General features: G+C 57.1%; 1 protein-coding gene across 3 annotated transcripts in view; it reads right to left on the bottom strand.

The window, feature by feature from the left end:
• Positions 1–5,878: 5,878 nt before the first annotated feature.
• The window catches only part of LOC100350325 (exportin-6), a 123,138-nt gene continuing 109,444 nt past the window's right edge, over positions 5,879–19,572 (bottom strand). For 2 of the 3 annotated variants that reach the window (XM_008257959.4, XM_017342571.3), the window contains 7 exons: positions 14,793–14,948; positions 13,646–13,760; positions 13,335–13,506; positions 11,332–11,493; positions 9,209–9,307; positions 8,872–9,102; positions 5,879–6,494 (listed from right to left, as the gene is read on the bottom strand). In XM_008257959.4, the coding sequence (XP_008256181.2) occupies positions 6,393–6,494; positions 8,872–9,102; positions 9,209–9,307; positions 11,332–11,493; positions 13,335–13,506; positions 13,646–13,760; positions 14,793–14,948 (1,037 nt within the window). In that variant the 3' untranslated portion in view covers positions 5,879–6,392. The remainder of the gene's footprint in view (positions 6,495–8,871; positions 9,103–9,208; positions 9,308–11,331; positions 11,494–13,334; positions 13,507–13,645; positions 13,761–14,792; positions 14,949–19,572) is intronic. The other variant, XM_017342572.3, reaches the window with a different exon arrangement.

Raw genomic sequence — 19,572 nt, 5'->3', positions numbered from 1 at the left:
AGTGGTTGAGAAACGTCAGAATCAGACTCGGAGGTGGTGGCGTAGGCATTGTGCCCAGCAGTGAAGTCACCTACATCCACTACAATCCCTGGCTCCCGCTCCTGACTCCAGCTCTCTGCTAGTGCAGACCCTGGGAGGCAGTGGTGATGGCCGTCCCTGGGCCCCTGCACCCGCGTGGGACACCCGGATGAAGCTCCTGGCTCCTGGCTTCAGCCTGGCCCAGCTCCAACCATTGCAGCCATTTGGGGAGTGAAGCAGCAGATGGAAGACCTCTCTCTCTCTCTCTCCCTCTCTCTCTCTCTCATAAATTAATACATCTTTAAGAAGCAGGGGCCCACGTTGTGGCGCAGTAGGTTAAGCCACTGCTTACAGTGCCAGTTCGAGTCCCAGCTGCTCCGCTTTCCACTCAACTCCCTGCTCATGTGCCTGGGAAGCCTGCACAAACCCAAATCCTTGTCCCCTGCCACCCACGTGGTGGGAGACCCGGAGGGAGCTCCTGGCTCCTGGCTGCAGCCTGGCCTAGCCCTGGCTGTTGCAGCCATCTGGGGAGTGGACCAGCAGATGGAAGAGCTCTGTGTGTGTGTGTGTGTGTGTGTGTGTCTCTCTCTCTCCTCTATCACTCTGCTTTTCAAATAAATAAATCTTTGAAAGAAAGAAACGCAGCACTTGGCCTCTGCCCCGGGACAGCACCAGCGAGTGTTTTGTTCCCTGTTCACCCCGTGAGCCCAGTTCCTACACAGAGCCCCTAAGCCCCTTGGAAGTCCCCAAGTGACAAAAGTATCCCTTGTTCCACAAGGGGAACTCCCGTTCAGGCTCAGGAGGGGTCTGGTTGCCAGGGGAGCCAGCCCCCGCCCCCGGGGAGGAGCAGGCCTGAGGGTTAAGTCCATCACCAGGGGCAACTCCGGCATCAGCCATGCCCACCTGAGGACGCTTCTAGAAAAACCCAGAAGACGAGGCCAGCAGAGCAGTGCCTCGGGGCCCTTTGCCCCTGTCCTCTGTGGTAGCCCAAGCCCCACCCGGCCCTGGTCCTGGCCCTCAAATTCATCAAATCCCAGGGGGAGTTTGCACGAGGACTGTGAGCGCCTTGGACAGCAAGGCGGCGCCAACCCTCACAGGGCCAGAGGCACCACAGCACTGGGCCCCCGATAGATATTTGTGGCCTTATTATTTGATAAGGAAATGTAGGTAACCTGGGGAGTGGGCACAGAGAGGGGATCTCCCCACAGCCCCCCCCCCACCGGCTCCATCCAGGGCTTTCTGGAGACGGAGCGGAAGCCAGAGGGAGATGAGTGGCCTGGGCTGAACGAACAAGCTCACAGCCGCAGCAGGCTCCACGTTCAAGGTCCACTATCCCAGAAAACAGACCCACGCTGCCGGGAGCCCCGGCGGGTGCGCGCAGCCCTGGCCAGGCAACCACCGCCACAGGCACCCTCTGCGCCCCCCGCCCGGGGCTTTAGGCTGTCTGAGTTTGGGGCAGCCACAGGACCGGCTGAGACCTCTTCTGATCACTTGCCCCGGAGGCCTAGGCTGTGCTGGGGAGCGGGGCTGGGGCAATGCTGTTTGTTTTTCGTTATTGACTAAAATTCTGTAAAATAGCACATGTACAAATGTAAATAACATCCAGGGCCCCGCACTCTCCCGATCCCACCCATATAGGCCTCATGTTCTCCGGCCCGCGCGGCTGGCTCCTGCCCCTGGGCCTTTGCACGGCTGCGGGAGGAGCGGTCGTGCGGAGGTGGGCGCCCGTCCCTGTCCCCGTGTCCCCTATCCCTTTCCTGATACACAACCGGAAACAGCCATCGATGGTTGGTTCGGCCTGCCTCGCTGGGGACCAGGCCCGGCGTCCGCACCGCCGAGGCCTGCAGGACGGAGTCGAGACTCACCGTGCGACGACGGCAGGATGAGGAAGGAGGACAGGGCAGGCAGCGAGCCCATGAGGGCCATGCGCCGCCCGCTGCACCAGCCCGGCTGAGGGGATCAGCACCACGCCGCGAGGCCGCGGGGACAGAGCACACAGGGTGACGTCACAGAGAGCGCCGGAGTGCATGGGCTGACGTCACATAGAGCGACGGAGCACGCGGGCAGGGAGCACACACAGCGTCATGTGCGACGCCGGAGCGCTCACGGCCTCGGGCAGGTCGCCTGCTACTCGTGAAGTTCCAGTTCCCCGTCTATAAGGTAGGGGTGACCTTGCGGACGGCGCGGAGGCCGAAGCTGGACATCCGGGCTAACCGGTCCCCCGGCACGTCCCCGACGGGGGGATGGGGCGACTGACCGAGGACAGAGGCCTGGGGGCAGGCGCCGCTTAGGGGGTTGCGACCCGCACCAGGGTCCCTGGGACCCATGCCCGCCTGTGCTTCCCACCGAACGTCCGGCTAACGCGCAGCCTGGGAGGTGACACTTGACCTGGTGGCTCAAGTGCTGGGTCCCCTCAGCCACAGGGGAGCCCAGGGGGGAGCTCCTAGCTCCTGACTTTGGCTGCAGCGGGCATCTGGGGAGTGGACCAGCGGATGGAACCTGGCCAATTTTTCGTGTGCGCCTGAGTCCAATCAGAGTCTATTTTGCCAGCCACCCTGTCGTCACACTCGTGGGCTCGTGGACACGCACGCGTAGGCTGTCGTGCAGAACCCGACACCAGCTCAGGCCTCCTCTTGCTCCCTGCCTCGCTCTTGACCCAGGACTTGGCCTCCCCTCAGCCCAGCCCCGCCTGCACCACCCCGAGCAAATTTCCAAGCCTAGGGGCCCTAGCAAAGACCCTGTCGGGGTCGGAGCCCTGCTGTGCACAAGGAAGCCAGCCGCCCACCCCCTCCCCGGGAGGGACCCAGGCCCCGGGCTCGTGGGTCCCGTTCCTGCAGCAGCTGGGAAGGCGCTGCTCAGCCCAGGCTAGGCGGGGAGAGGGGCAGAGCGGCCGCCCCGCCCCTGGCTGGGACCAAGGCCATGCGTGACCAGGGTCCTGTCCCACGGGCAGTGCCATATGTCCTGCGTCCCTGACTCAGAGCGTGAGGTTTATGAGTGACGTGGGCACACGGCGGCCAAGGCAGACCAGCGCTGGGTCTCAGTTGTGGCTGTGTGGCCTTGGGCCAGTCACGCCCCCTCTCTGAGCCCCCACGTCCTGCTGGCATTTGTGCTGGCCGGCGCAGATAATTCCGGGAACAGGCCCAGAGCTTCCGCCGGGCTCTGGCCACTGCCCCGGGCGGCTCAGGCTCTCCGGGACGATTAACTGCTGCGCACACGCAATCCAGAATGGGAAGCGCCGCTCCCCGCGCACCCTTACAGGCTGGCGGCAAGGTCACCGCGACTCCCCAGGCTCCGCCTGGCCGCCGGGGACTTCGCCTCTGCAGTGGGGACAGCGCCCTCCTGGGGCGGGGTGGGGGCTGACGAGGACATGTGTCTGTCTCCAGTTCCCCCCACCATTGTCCGCAGGGCTCTCAGAAGCCCAGGGCCGGCCCCTGCCACGCCCACACCACCACGGAAGGCCAGGTGTTTGGAGATAAATGCACAGGCAGGCAGGCTATCCCGGAGATGGTACGGACTGGGGGAGGAGGGGGGAGAGTGCCAGGTCACATCAGGCCTGTGGTGGCCCAGGCAGGTGAGCGGCCAGCAAGGACACGGCATCCCTGCTTGGATGCTGCATAAGCCACCGGGGGGGGGGGGGGGGGGGACCTGAAGGGTCCCTGGCACGCTCAGCCTTTCTGGGGGCCCCTGCTCCAGGTCAAGCCTTCTGCAGGGTGCTGGAGACACAGACTGGGCCCTGCAGTCGCTCGCTTCCTTTGAGAGGAGTCCAAGGAGTTAAACCAGTGCCTGGGCCCGCCCTCCAAAGAGGAAGGGTTGCCGCCCCTCCCGCCCCTCCCACCACGCAGTGAGCCTGGCTGCCTCAGGTGGGACTACAGGACCTGGTCTGTTTGCACCTGCTGTGCCAGCACTGTCACTGACAAGCGCTCTCTTTGCTGAACACGTCCTGGTTGGGGGTTCAGCTGTGGTAATCACCATCCCCATGATCTCATGCAGGCTTCCCAGGCCCAAATGCTTGGGCTCCTGCCACCCACGTGGGAGACCAGGATGGAGCTCCTGCCTGCTGCCTGGCCCAACCCAGCCCATTGTGGCCATTTGGGGAGGGAACCAGCAGATGGAAGACACCTCCTTCCCTCCCCCCGCCCCAGCTCTGACTTACAAATAAAGCAAGCTTAAAAAAAAAAAAAGTCATGTTCTGGTGGGCAGTTGTCACCACACAGTGGATAAAAAGGCTACAAAATAGGTGCTCAATTTAAAAACAAAATGTGGGAGACAACACATCAGCACTGGTTTTCTGTGGGCACACAGGGTTTAGAGAGTTTTCTGGGGCCAGCGCTGTGGTGTAGCGGGTAAAGCTGCCACCTGCAATGCCAGCATCCCATATGGGCACCGGTTCAAATCCCGGCTGCTCCACTTCCAATCCAGCTCTCTGCTATGGCCTGGGAAAGCAGTTGAAGATGGCCCAAGTGCTTGGGCCCCTACACCCATATGGGAGACCCAGAAGAAGCTCCAGGCTCCTGGTTTCAAATCGGCGCAGCTCCAGCCATTGCGGCCATTTGGGGAGTGAACCAGCAGATGAAGACCTTTCTGTCTCTCCCTGTCTAGCTCTGCCTCTCAAATAAATAAAAATTTAAAAAAGGAACCTCTAGCCCTCCACCGCCATAAGGCTGGTGGTTGAGAAAGACGCCAGAAATGATGGTATTATACAGAGGCGTCATCAGTTCCCACAGCCAGCAGCTGTTCCGGTGGTGGACACAGGTCACAAAACCTCCGTGGAGAGAGAGCCCCTCACTCTCCAAGGCGGCAGGGAGAGCAGTGCCCCTTGTTCAGTAGCCCCCCACCTCAGACTGCCCAAAAGGCTCACTGTTGTCCCCTCTATCACCACCCGATTCCTGTGCTCGCCCAGGACCTAAGAACAAATCCAAGTCCAGGCACATGTCCTAAGGCCTGCTCTGGGCCAGGCCCCAGAGCACTGAGGGCAAGAAACAGCTCAGAGGCCTTTGTGGCCTCCCCACCGCCCGGCCCTGGGTCACCCAGCCTCTGCTTGCACACAGCCAAGCAATGGGAGTCCCTCCACCCCACACAGAAGCAAAGTCCTCCCCAAGTCCTGCCCACAGGTGGGGTTCACAGGCAGCCACTGGGCCAGACCATGCCCTTAGCCCTCATCCCCAGCAGGTGTAGGAATGCATGAGAGCCCCTGCACCTCCCTCCCTCTTGAACCGTGGCACGAGCTGGGAGGCTCTGACCCGGAGCAAGGGGCTGTGGCACACTCGTGTGCGCACGCACACACACACACACAAACTCTGCTGCTCACACCTGCCCAGCACCCCCACAGCGATAGAAGCCATCAGCCTACAGCTCTCTCCTTGCCTACGCTGACCCCTCCTCTTTCTCAGGAACCACACTCCCAACTCCTCCGGGGAGCCCCGCCCATCACACCTACCGCAGGAAGTGCTGCAAACTCTAGGTCGGGTACCTACCGTGCACATGGACAGCTGGGCAAGGCTCCGGCGCTGAGACCTGTCAGGGAGCCCTCCACCCCTGCCCTCACTCATCCTCCCGCCATCCCCACTCCACCCTCTACCCCTGGGTGCTCCATCAAGAGGCCTCCCCTCCCTGCCTCTGCGCGCGGAGCCCTCAGCTCTGGCCAGGCATCCTGGGAAGGGAAGGAGCAGGTCTGGATGCCAGTGCTACCTCCTCCATGGGCTGGCTGTCCAGGCTACTCCTGCCCTCACTAGAACTGGGGTCCTGGTCTGCCCGTGGCTCCGAGTGGCCCACCGTGGAGGCCTCAAGCCTCGCCACCCTGCTCCCCTGGCAGGATGCTGGCCAGGCAGAGGCCTGAGTGGAAAGAAGCCCCGCACCAGTGTTTATAACAACAACATAAGCCTTTTATTTCTCATTAAGCCTCTTAGTCTCTTAGTATCACAATGGAATGCTGAGAAAACAAGAACAAAAACACGAGTCTCTGTGAATCTCTGACAAAGAGCCGAGATTTCAAGGCAATCGGGGGAGGGGCTGGCAGAGGAGTCCCACAGCAGGGCCCATGGCGTCTCTCCCGGGCTGGGGGGTGGAATGGTGAGAAGGCGGCACTGTCCTCGGCTGTCCTTGGCAGTTCTGCTCCTGACTGCTAAGTGCACCCTCTGCACGGACCCCCAGGGGATCCCGGTGCCTCCCAGGCACCCGCCACATGACCCTCCGCCTCTTCCAAGCACCCTGGGAACTCCAGCCCATGCTCCAAGGGCCCCGGCAGAGGGGAGCCGAGGGACGGGCGCAGGCCACACTGCTCTGGCGTGAGAACAGCAGGGCGCTGAGGCTTGTCTGGGCACTCCCTGTGGTGAGGGTGGAGGTGGCGGTGGTGCAGGCGGCGCGCGGGGCTGGGCCTAGAGCTTCACGGTGCCGGGGGGCAGGCTGTGGTTGCAGAGTCGGTAGTAGCGCAGGTCGTTGACCAGCCTGTGCACGTTCTGGGTGAACGAGGGCAGGTCCTGGAAGGCAGGGGCACCGCTGTGGCTCAGACGCCCTCCCACACCCCAGTTCACCCCCCACCACACCGCGCCAGCTGCTTCCACACCCGGACCCCCACCGGAGAGGTGCAGGGCCCTGCAGGACAGGGAAGGAAGGGGCCGCACCAGGGACGGCCTGCTCCTGAGCCCCCCCACAGGCCTGCAGGCAGCCCCAATCCTCCCGAGTGAGCCAGTGCACGGGGATGGGGACACATCCACATGGAAGCCCCCGCAGTGTGAACCTGAAACTCCAGAGCGCACCGCCCAGGCCGCCCCCTGCCATGCAGGATCACCTGACGCCTCCTGCACGGCTGCAGGCCAGCAGCGAAGCACGTGCTCAGCACGCACACGAGGCCCATGTCCAGGTGCCATCTGCCTGTGACCCCGGGACGCGCCCAGGCTCAGAAGCAGCCGAAGGCATGCCAGGCCCTCCTGACCCCACCACAAGCTGCCTGCAGGACGGCTGCTCACGCCTCTTCCCAGGCCCCAGCAGGCTCACGCTGCAGGCTCTGCAGCTACCACACTCAGTCTGAATCCTGCTTCCTGGCTTTGTAACTGCCAACCACCTAGCCTGAGTCATCTGGGAACGCAGCTTGCCCAAGCCAGAGTACATAGCGAGCTGGGCACAGTGTGGCCTACAGAGGGCGCTGCGAGCCCATCTTCCCAGCAAGACTGGGTGAAGGCAGGAGCTTGTGGACCCAGACTCCAGGCAGCGGCTTCAAACTCACAGTGAATTCACAAACAGAAGGGGCAATGCCTTTTTATCTGAGAGGGAGAGAGCGAGCTTCCATTCGCTGGTTTACTCCCCAAAAGGCCACAATGGCTGGAGTTGGGCAAACCCGAAACCAGGAACTGGGAGCTTCTTCCGGGTCTCCCACGTGGGTGCAGGGACCCAAGACTTGGGCCATCTTCTGCTTTCCAAGACCATAGCAGAGAGCTGGATCAGAAGTGGAGCAGCCGGGACTAGAACCAGCGCCATGGGGGTTGCCTTTCAAACAGCAAATCAGAAGTTCCAGAGTGGAACCTGAGTGTGCTTCCCTATTTCTTCATACACACCCAAGTGCTTCCAATGTGTAAGCTGCTTTAAAATCAACAAGTTGACTGAAATTCATGTCATTAGAAACTGCTCAGTAATACAGAATCCGGCCTCTGATGAAAGGGAGGCGGGGCAGGGTTGTGGCACAGCGGGTTAAACCACAGCTTGCAATGCTGGCCTCCCATATGGGAACACTGATTTGAGTCCCGGCTGCTCCATTTCTGACCCAGCTCCCTGCTAATGCACGTAGGGATGCAGCAGAAGGTGGCCTAACACTTGGGTCCCTGTGAAGACCCAGATGGAGTTCCTGGTTCCTGGCTTTCGCCTGCCTCAGACTTGGCTGTTGTGGCCATCTGGAAAGTGAACCAGCAAACGGAATGTCCCTCTGTCACTCGCCTTTTAAATAAATTAAATAAATTGATAATCTTTAAAAAAATATATAAGGAAGGAAAAATACCCAAGTAGCTGAAGTGAACTTCCAGAAGCTCAGGAGAGGACCAGACAGACCCAGGTAAAAGCCGATCCGAGACAAAAGTAAGTCGGATGTGAGAAGAAACCGCCCCGCCACACATCAGAAAGCAGAGTCGTTACGGCTGCTCCCCTGGAGCAGCTGCGGCTCCCCACGCTGACGCGGAGGCACGAACATGCCATCAGGACCTCCCCTGACCTGACCCAGGATCAGGCAGATAAAGAGGAACATTGCTTACTCCACAGGGGAAGCTCCCCAAGCAGCCTGCTGGGCCCAGAGACTGGGGCACCTGCGGCAGGAGGAGGAAGCAGCGCCCAGGAAGGAGGCCACAGCAGACGCCGGGCACCGTGCAGCGGCACAGCACGCATCACCAGCGATGCTTGCTGTCAGGTGGAGACGGCCCAGGTGCGTGCTGTGAGGGCCGCTCCCAGGACTGGCAGCCGCAGGTCAGCCCCAGCTCTAACCCCGGCCCCACGGGCACAACTGCCGGGCACCAATCTCCTCTGCCTGTCTGCAAGTTTGGGCAAGAGTACCTGGCGCAGCTTCTACCACACCAGTGCTGGCTCGGAGGAGCGCCTCCCCATGAGGAGATGAGGGCATGGTGAAAGCACAGGTCAGGACAAAGGAGCTGAGTGCTAGGCCCAGGAGGTGGGCACACGTGGCTGAGACGACAATGCAGAAGCCGAGACTGGGGAAGAGCGTGTGCCCCTCCACCGAAAGGCAGCCCAGCCCCGGGGCATCCACTGGACAAACTGCAGCCAACCTCCAGGGTGGGCACAACCAGGCCCAGGCCCTGACGAGGCCTCCCCCGCCCCCGGCCCACACTGGCCCTGCTCTCAGCCCTCTCGCCTCACCCGATCCATCTTGAAATTCCTCCCCAACACGTTTTTCTGGTTGGCATCCACACCATCACAGCCAGTCAGGAACTCTGGCAGGAAGGCTGCAAAGAAGCCGTCGAAGTCCACAGAGGCCATGTTGTAAATGGCGATGCCAATCTCCTCCTGCAGGAGGTCATGGGACTTGTGAACGAGGACCTGGAGCAGCACGTTCACGAACTGGAACAGCATGGTGGTCCGGAAGATCTTCTGAGGGCCAAGAGAGACCAGTGAGTGGGGGCCATGGCAGGTCCTAGTGCCCGACCCGAGGGGCTGGGACCTGGTCCATGGCTCAAGAAGGAGACACAGCATTTACCTTGTGGTACAACTTCTGCTTGGCATTGAGAGTCTCCAAGTAGAAGAGATTTTGCTTGAAAAGGTGGATGTCAGGCTGAAGAAAGGACTGTCCAAAAGCCTAGGAAATAAGCCCACCATTTTATAAGCAGCATTTAAACCCCTCAGACTGGGGCCGGAGCTGTGGTGTAGTGGGTAAAGCCGCCGCCTGCAGTGCCAGCATCCCATATGGGCGCCGGTTCAAATCCCGGCTGCTCCACTTCCGATCCAGGTCTCTGCTATGGCCTAGGAAAGCAGCAGAAGATGGCCCAAGTCCCTGGGCCCCTGCATGCACATAGGAGACCTGGAAGTAGCTCCTGGCTCCTGCCTGCAGATCAGTGCAGCTCCAGCCATTGTGGCCAACTGGGGAGGGAACCAGCAGATGGAAGACCTCTCTCTCTCTCTCTGCCTCTGCCTCTAATCCTGCCTTTCAAATAAATACATAAAACTTAAGCCCCTCAGACCAAGTCTTTCCAGGCCCTCGACCCTAAGCACAAGCCTGCCCTTATGTGGAGGGCCACGGCGAGCGCACGTGCTGCCCCAGGCCTCCCGACCTTCGGTCAGACCTGAGGAGTGCTCCTCACAAGGCTCAGCCTGAGTCTTCCCCACTGGGTCCTGCTTCTTCTTTCTGCCACATCTCACACACACACCCCCCCCCCCCACAAAGCTCTGAGTCCCTGTCTTTGGGAACCTGCTGCTTTCACATGGGGTGGAAGATCTGAAATCCATCTTTGGTGTTATCCGTACCAGCCATGTGTTTTTTCCCATGGCTGAGTTAGTACATAACACGGATGTGCCCGTATGTACATCCATTCACCAGCAGATGGGCATCTGCACTTTCCCAGTTTGGGGCAATCAGGAAACAAGCCTTTATAAACACCTGTGTTCAGGTTGTATTAATGTTTGTCTGCGTTCATCTCGGGTAAAATACTCAGAAGTAGAGCTGCCCACCAAACCATAGCTACACATAAGCAACTGCCAAACTGTGACGCTGTGAGCAGCCCTGAGCCAGGGCAGTGCTGGAGAGGGAGGGGGTGGGGAACAAGTACCTGCCTACTCCAACCCAAGCTCTCCAGGCAGGAATTCCCACATGTGTGTTGTATGTGTGTGTGCACACTGTACATGCATGCCCACACGCATGGTGTGTGTTGGCTGAAGGGAGGAGGGGTAGGAATTCCTCTGGCTTCCCCATGAGGAAAAGCACAGTGAAAAAAACAAAGACAAGCCCCCGTTAGTCTGGGTCTCAGAATACAGAAGCCTGGGCCCCGGCAGGGTAAACTGCTGCCCGCGACGCCAGCATCCCATATGAGCACCTGTTTGAGTCCTGGCTGCTCCACTTCCAGTCCAGCTCCCTGCTAATGCACCTGGGAAGGCAGGGGATGATGGCCCAAGTGCTTGGGCTCCTACACCCATGTGAGAGACCCAGATGGAGTTTCTGGCTCCTGGCTTTGGCCTGGCCCAGCCCCAATCATTACAGCCATTTGGGGTGCAGACCAGTGGATGGCAGACCGCACCCTCTCTGTCTCCTTCTAACTGCCTTTCAGATAAACAAATAAAATCTTCTTTAAAATCAGTCTTTAAAAAACAATACAAAAGCCTGACAGCTGAGTGCAAAAGGTAGGGAGCATCTGACAGCAGCTCCCAGAAGCCCAGCGCTGCCCACAGGGGCCACCACTGCCAGGAGCACGGGACCCACACAGCTCACTTTTCTACCGGATGGAACCATCACCACTGCTCGCTCCCAGGGCAGCACCTCTGCTGATGGCCGCCCCCCACCCCCTCAGTGTGAGTTAGTGCCGGGGGTGGGTGCAGGGGGGCAGGAGACAGGCAGTAAGGAAGTGACACTTGTCAAACACCTGTAAGCACCAAACACTTTGTAAATGTGATCTTATTTAGCACCACCCCCCCAAGCAGGCAGGATCAGCCCTGTTTACAGAAGAGACAGAGGCTCCCTACATAGTGAGAAGCTGGGCTGGGCTTCAAAGACAGGACATGCTGCAATGGCCAGGTGGGAGGAGGTGAGACCACGCGCCAGGAAGTCAGCCAAGGAACAGGCGGGCCAACGGACCCAGAGTGGGGCGCGCCTGTCCTCGGCCCTTGCCTTACCTGCATGATGGCACTGAACTGGGGCTCGTTCTCCATCTGCTCCTCGGCTAGCCCCCGCTGCACACTGGCCAGCACGGTGGACTTGAAGAAGTACCTCCAGTTGTGATGGAGGGTCCGGAAAAGGAGCTCAAACAGCTCAGCCTTCACATCCGGGGAGGGCCGCTGTGGAAACACACACAGACGCTCAGCCCTTCCCTTCCCACCATCTTGGCCCTGCGACAGAGGCCAGAGACATGCCTGCTGCCAGCAAGCAGGGCACCAGCTTCCCACACACACTCTTGTCACCGCCTGTGCAGAAAACCCGAGCCCACAGTGTCGCCGTGCACATCAGGAGCGCTCAGCAGAGACGGCCCACGCTGGAGAAAGACACCCCCAACAGGGCCCAGGGGCCCTTTTTCTGAAGGAAGCATTCAGCTCTACACACCAGGCAAAAAGGCAGCCAAGGGAGGGGCCAATTAGGACCACAGATTCTCTGTTCTGAAAAATGCCAATATGACCGTCCCATCTTGGTTGTGTCGTTCACTTTCCTAGGGCAAAAACTCAATTCCAGCTAACATGTTGGTGTTAGGCAACCTCTCAGGCTAATGAGAAACAAGATGTCTTAAAAGCAGCTAGGACAGCGAAGTTTACAGAGCACTCAGGAACCACCAAGAAGCCGTCAGGAGGACCTCCTGGGAGAGCCACACACCGCGCTGATCACTCTCTGGACCCGGCTGGCTCTTCCTGGCCTCGGAGATTCTGAGCAGGGGCGGGGGGGGCCTCAGCAGGGTTTCCCAGCTTAGCCCAAAACCTCCAAATCAGTGGGCAGCAGGCACTTCACATTATTCCAGAGGTCTTTGTAGAACTCAAAGTTATAAAGCCCAGATATATTAATTCAGCTTTGATTAAAATGAAACCGACACCAGAGGCCACAGGCTTCCGTGGCAGGAAGCCGTACAGGGCTCCCGTGTGCTTCCTGAGGCGAAGCAACCATTCCGGCCGCTACGGGGCTGGTCTCCCGTAAACTCGTGCAGCCACTGAAACTCCGATGTCTCCGTGTGAATGGTGGATGGACTGAGAGAGGAGATTCGAGCTAACTGTGGCACCTGAGAGTGGCTATCACACACCTGATTACTAAGTACACCCTCTGCACTATAACCCCCGAACCATGGCCTCAATAAGCCTTTCCTTTCCCAAAGACACTCCTCTAAGGCATCTCAAAGTAACAAGAAGCAGACTAACACAACAACTGAACTTACTTTGTTCTTAGAATGGACAGTTGGAAATGTTAACTCTCACAACTCAAGTTCCATCTGTAGGACCATGGCAGGTACCACGCCGAGGGACTGAGGGCACAGAGCTTGCCCATGACACGGAAGCTGCCTTGCACCCTTCAGGCCGTGAACACTCTTATGAGGGAAGCATACTTGGTGATATGTGTTGACCGATCTTACCGACCTAACCTGTGATGGTCAACCTGGCACACGCATACCACACCGCTCTAATGGACGTAATCAATACAGAGAGACTGTACAAAGCTAAATGCCATCTCTTTTTCTTTTTCTTTTTTTTTTTTTACAGGCAGAGTGGACAGTGAGAGAAAGAGACAGAGAGAAAGGTCTTCCTTTGCCGTTGGTTTACCCTCCAATGGCCGCCGTGGCCAGCGCACCGCGCCTATCCAAAGGCAGGAGCCAGGTGCTTCTTCTGGTCTCCCATGGGGTGCAGGGCCCAAGCACTTGGGCCATCCTCCACTGTACTCCCTGGCCACAGCAGAGAGCTGGACTGGAAGAGGGGCAACCGGGACAGAATCCGGCGCCCTGACCGGGACTAGAACCCGGTGTGCTGGCGCCGCAAGGTGGAGGATTAGCCTATTGAGCCACGGCGCCGGCAACTAAATGCCATCTTTCTTGGAAAAACTACTTCACAAGAATACTACAATGACTTGAAAACACAACGCCTTTTCCTATTTCAATACTCCCCAATCTCGAGACGGGGGTGGCACACAGCACCGCCGGCCCTCCTACCTCCGCGATGATGGGGTACACCTGCTCCATGCACAGGGCAATGATGCTGGGGAGGAAGGGCTTGAACACCTGGCCGGGCTCCTGCACCACCACCTGCAGGATCTTCAGGAACTTCTCCACCACGCGGCAGCCGGTGCTGCCCTCATGCAGGATGCTCTCCGCCAGCTGCTCTCTGCAGACAAGAGGACGGCACACAGTCACCAAAGCCATGCTTCCCTGCCGACCAGTGGGTGACAAAAAGCAGCCGATGGCCCCAGGCCCCACTGCTTCTCCCTAGAACCCAAAATCCTCAGGCAGCGGCCGGTGGTTACCTGGTAAACATGTTGAGGAAAGTCTGTATGATCTGCTCAGTGAAAGGCACGCCCATCTGGACTCGAAGGCCTCGAAACAGGGTGAGGAAGAAGCTCAGCATCTCATCAGTCACATCTAAGGGAAAGAGCAAGGCAGGAGGTCACAGCGAGGCTCCGAGGGGTACACAGAGCCACGCTCGCTGGACTCTTCCGCAATCTACACTCTCTCTCTCCAAGGCTTCCTGCACCACCAGAGCCAGCGACAGAAAGCAGGAATGATAAAGAACACACAGAGAACAAGGCTCTGGTGCATGGGACCTCTGCTCCCCGGGTCCCCACAGGAAACAAAGATCAAGTCAAAGCCCTCACAGGCCAGCCTCCAGCATGATTGATCACTCTGTGCACATGCTGACCACTGTCCAGTGGGATCAACGCCTGGGGCTTCAGCCACTTCTCTCCATGACCACAGCCCCTGCGCCTGGGCCAGGGGGCAAGTGGCTCAAAGTGGATAATGAGAGTATACACCAGCTGCACAGCTCTGCTCCATTAAATGGATTAACTGCAGAAAACACTGGTTACATGTAGTGCAATTCCAATCCCACATCTCAAACTGCACAGAATGAGCTTGTAAGCGGCCATCCGTGAGTGTGTGCTGACAGTGAAGCCCCTGGTCCCCTCCTGGGAGCCCGACAAGACCACGGTAAGTGCTCTCATGATGCTGGCCAATGGCCCCAGGGCAGGAGTGAGCCTCCATTGGTGACCGTGACCAGGTGGGACAGGCCACACGATCTCAGTCAAACTGCCCTGCTGAGGAGCTGAGCAGCTCTAAGCTGAAGACATTCTCTCGCTGCTGTCGTGGAAGGTCCTGTGACTCCCATGTCTGCTCACGTTCCAGAGTGGCCGAGGCAGACTCAAAAAGCCAACCAGGCCAGGGGCCTCAGCGACTCTGAGCCACACGACAGCACTGCCAAGGCCACACTGACGGCTCTGCTCACTTCCCCAAGGGGTCTCGGCCCCAGCTGCCCCCGCGAACACCACGGTACCCACCCTGAGCACAGCTCCCCCTCCCCCAATCACTGAGCAGCCGCCATGAGTGCTACCCCTCTGACCAACTGCTCTGGCTCTTGGGAGTGCCATCCACCAGTGAGGCCTCTGGGCCAGCTCCTACCTGACTGATGGATAAAAGCTGGAAAGAGGGCCAGGGAGACCTGAACGGATTCCTGCAGCGACTGGTAGCAGATCTGGCGGGACTTGGTGGACTCCCCAGAGATATTCTCCACGATGTCTTCTAAGACACTAAGTGTCTGGTGGATGATCACTTTGGCTGCAAATTGAGATCAGGGTGCCGATTATGATGCGGTTGAGGAAAGCAGGATGCGAGGGAGCATGGGGGAGGGGAGGGAACTTGCAGAGGCATCCAGAAGATGACCAGGAAGCCCGGCCAAGGGAGCAGGGCCTCTGCAGGCCGGGGTGCCAGGGTTTCTCTCTGTAGCCTGCTCTCTAGGTACTTGTTTATCTTACTTCTCTCTCTGATGCCAGGACTCCAGCTGCCCACCTGCTTGCTCAGGTTTTTGCCCCTACCCACTGGCAACAAGTCCACAGGAAAAAATAAATAAATAAAACAAAATGATCCCAGGTCAGGTGCCTGAGATTCAGTCGGAACTCCACACTGCCAAATGGGCCAGTGAGCGAATCACCACAGGCAAGAATGGACACGTGCAGTCAGCCTGCTCCTCCAGTGTGCTCATGCACACACACGGCTTGTCCAGTCCTCAGCCTAGCAGCCTGCGGCCTGATGACATGGATCATCCTGGCTGACACAATCTGACAATGCCCCCGTGCATGAGTGCACTTTCTGAAACCATGCAGCATGCAGGGAACACTGAAGCAGTGGCAGCAATGGGCAGCGAGAAATGCCTGGCTGTGAGCCACACGCAGTCCCCAGACGGCTCCATACGCTGGTCTGGATGCCTGGCACCCCCACCTTTGCCGGAGTGCAGCTCAGACACGAAGCTGGGACAAGGTAAACAACGTGCCTGGCGAGGAGAAGACCCAGGACAGGGAAGCCGTCACTGCTCCCAGCGCACGTGGAGTGGAGCTTCCCACCAGCCTCCCCAGGGGACCCCATGGCTCAGCCTGAGCCTGGTGCGCTTAATCTGGCGACCTCCAGAGGCTGACCCAAAGCCGGCTGACAGCCAGCTTCTGCCTGGCAGCACGCTCTGAACGTCCCCACACCCCGGAGCCCAGCCACTTCTGTGGGGGTTGACACAGCTGCAGGGAGGGGGGAGCAGAAAGTCGTGCTCAGGAGGTAAGAGATTTAGGTCTGGCCCCCAGCTCTGCTCGATCCTGAGTGCCGGTTTCCTCCTCTGAAAACGTGGACAGCACCACCTCACCTGGAAGGCCGAGGACGGACAAAGACAGCGGCCCACAGCAGGCCTGGGCCAGCACACCGGCCAGCGGCACTGGGCAGTGAACACTGCCGACTGAGGAGCCGCCCACAACAACTCCAAGCACGTGAACTCTTCCCACTCCAGGAAACCACAGTTCCAGGGGGAGAGACCTCTGCCTCCGAAGACAACTCAAACAAAAACAAACATTTATTTAGAAATCTCGGGAAGCACTGCGGGTCTGTGTAAGAGGAGTGTGGGAAGTGAACTGGGCTCCACCTCCACAGGACAGGCGAGGGAGCCCCTCAGACCCAGCAGCGAGCCCTGGGCCCGCCACTTTCTCTAGGAGCCTAGGCAACTTCCACTTGCCAGGCCGCAGCGAGAGAGCACCTCTCCAATGGTCAGATTTACAGACACTGCCGAAGCAGGTACACTGACCATTGTCAATCATGCGGCAAGTACATGTCACTGCACCGGAAACCACTCCAAACAGAACAGACCGTGGAACGTGCAGAAAGAAACACGCCTAGACTCTCCAAACATGCTATGGTCATGAAAGCGAAGAGATGGGGGTGCTTTCCTACATGAAAGGAGACTAGAGATGCGACCCTGGAATACAGCCTCGGTTTTTCTTTTTCTTTTTTTCTTTTTTTTCTTTTTTTGACAGGCAGAGTGGACAGTGACAGAGACAGAGAGAAAGGTCTTCCTTTGCCATTGGTTTACCCTCCAATGGCCGCCACGGCTGGTGCACTGCGGCCGGCGCACCGCGCTGATCCGATAGCAGGAGCCAGGTGCTTCTTCTGGTCTCCCATGGGGTGCAGGGCCCAAGCACTTGGGCCATCCTCCACTGCACTTCTGGGCCACAGCAGAGAGCTGTCCTGGAAGAGGTCAACCGGGACAGAATCCGGTGCCCCGTCCGGGACTAGAACCCGCTGTGCCGGCACCGCAAGGCGGAGGATTAGCCTACTAAGCCACAGCGCCAGCCAACCTTGGTTTTTCAAAAGCAAAAAAAAGAGTATTTTGGTAATAACTACTGGAGAAAATTTTAATGTGGGTATACGTTAAATGCCATTACTTCAACACCATCCCACATCTAGACTGCGTTAATGGTGTTTGCTTACAGTGCAGACAGCACCTTGTTCTGTAGAAAGGCAACGCTTTCACCACGGAAGTGGTGACGTCTGTCCATCTCTAAAAAGGTGTGTGCTAGTAGGAAGAAAGCACCACCGTGGCAAAACAATACCTGGTAAAAGCTGGGTGAAAGATACACAGAACACCCAGACTGAACAGACGAAGCCATTCACCTTACTTTTCCAACTATTACATAAGTGTGAAGCTACTTCTAATTATAAAGCTATTCTAAGATATGTCTCACAGGATCACAGGGAAGACCAAATGAAATAATGTACACAAAGTTTTCAACCCATTCAACAGATGTTAACCATGCTCTTAGCTACATTCACCCAGCAAACCATCACTGTCACTCAGCTGACATGACACCTTCCAACCCTCTGAAAGGTCCTAAGGCTTGCTCTGGACAATGAGCTGTAAGAACCACTGCTCACGTCCCTCCCCAGCATAAGCACATATTGAAATGGGCCCTTCACCAAGCTGGATCCTTAAGCCCCAAGTTCGATGTATAGAAATGTTGTCTTGGGGCCGGCGCTGTGGCATAGCAGGTAAAGCTGTCACCTGTAGTGCCAGCATCCATATGGGCGCCAGTTCGACTCCTGGCTGCTCCACTTCCAATCCAGCTCTCTGCTGTGGCCTGGGAAAGCAGTAAAAGATGGCCCAAATCCTTGGGCCCCTGCATACGCGAGGGAGACCCTGAAGAAGTTCCTGGCTTCGGTGCAGCGCAGCTCTATCATTGCAGCCAATTGGGGAGTGAACCAGTGGATGGAAGACCTCTCTCTCTCTGTCTCCCCATCCCCTCCTCTCTCTGTGTAACTCTGACTTTCAAGTAAATAAATGAATCTTTAAAAAAAAAGAAATGTTTTCTTGCACTAAAGCCACTAAGCTGTTGGGTTGCTTGTGACCACAGAGCTTACCCTAGCCTATGCTGACTGAAATAATTAGCAAGCACGGTAAAGTGAGAAAAGGAGAGCCTTCAGCTTTGTAAAGCATGACTCCACAACAGCTGCACAGGTAACGCCCACACTGTTTAATCTTCCTATACCTTAGTTTCCTCACATACAAACCAAGACAATTAACAGTCCCTAACTCATAAACTGATGGGAGAATTCAAAGAATTGCTCAGTTTTTGAAAAAAAACTCGAAAGCAGGATCACAGAGCAGAGTCTGAAGTCGGGTGCTAGCACAGCCAGAGATTGGATGTGGATGAAAATCTGCCATGGGGGACCAGTCCCAGGACCCGCTAGAGCCATGTGCGGATGCTCGGGTCCCTTACACAGAATGGTGCAGTGCCTGCAGAGCACCCAGGCCCATTCCCTACCCACAGGCCCCAGGGAAGCATCTCCAGATTACTTAACACCTAATAATGCTAAGTCATTTTAGGGAAGCATGACAAGAAACAACCCTGTACATGTTCAGTCCAAATGCAGCATTCTTCCCAAATATTTTCAACCTGCAGCTGATGAACCCAGGCATGTGGAAGCCATGGACAGAGACCTGAGTGCCCAGAGTGGTTTACCTCAGTAGGTAAGCTAGGGGCAGGCGCTGTACAGTAGTGGGTGCAGGCAGCTTGGGAAGCCCGCATTCCACGTCACAGTGCCTGGATTCAAATCCCGCCTCTGCACCCAATTCCAGCTTCCTGCAAACGTACAACCTGGGAGGCAGCAGAGATGGCTCAAGTACTTGGGTCTCTACCAACATGTGGGAGACTCAGACTGAGCTGGCTCCCAGCTTTGGGATGGCACAGCCCTGGCTACTGCAGGCACCAGGGGAGTGAACCAGCAGAGGAGAGGTGTCTCATCTTTGTTTCTCTCTCTCTTTCCCCCTCTCCCTCTCTCTCTGCCTTTCAAATAAAAAGAAGATAATCTTTAAAAACATAGGTAAGCTACTATTATCCAACTATAAGCATATAACATAAGATACATTTAAAAATTAATCTTCCTGATTATAAAAGTAATGTTCTTAAAAATACAGAGTATCCTTTATTATATCTACTAATTCATGAAGCATTCTACAAATGACATCATCTAAAAATATTTTAACCTTTTCTTACTGTGAAAACAAACTGTATTTTGCAAACATGTTTTACTGTCTGCTATTTCAGGAAGACTTTCCAGAAAACCTGACACCACATACTTGAACAAGAGTTCTGGTTCTTTTTTCCCCTCTCTTTAATATAAACAGTCAAACTTCAGGTGCTGTGTGTAAAGATCCCAGGCGCTTTCAAAACCTCTGAATTATTTTATTTGGAAAAAGATCACAGCCAATCTTGAAAGTCAGTAATAAATTCTTTTTCCCAGTATGTAGAGGTGAATTGCTTTGTTTGTTTTTACAAGTATCAGAAATGAATCAACAGTCACCATGGCTGTATCTTATCGATGGGAAGGCACCATCAACAGTGACATCCACAAACGTCTGTCTTAGGTCTCT

The sequence above is a fragment of the Oryctolagus cuniculus genome, chromosome 19 (assembly GCF_964237555.1).
Source record: "Oryctolagus cuniculus chromosome 19, mOryCun1.1, whole genome shotgun sequence".
In the NCBI taxonomy this organism is placed as follows: Eukaryota; Metazoa; Chordata; class Mammalia; order Lagomorpha; family Leporidae; genus Oryctolagus; species Oryctolagus cuniculus.
The sequence above is the reverse complement of the archived record's forward strand: the minus strand, read 5'-3'. Positions and strand labels throughout refer to the sequence as shown.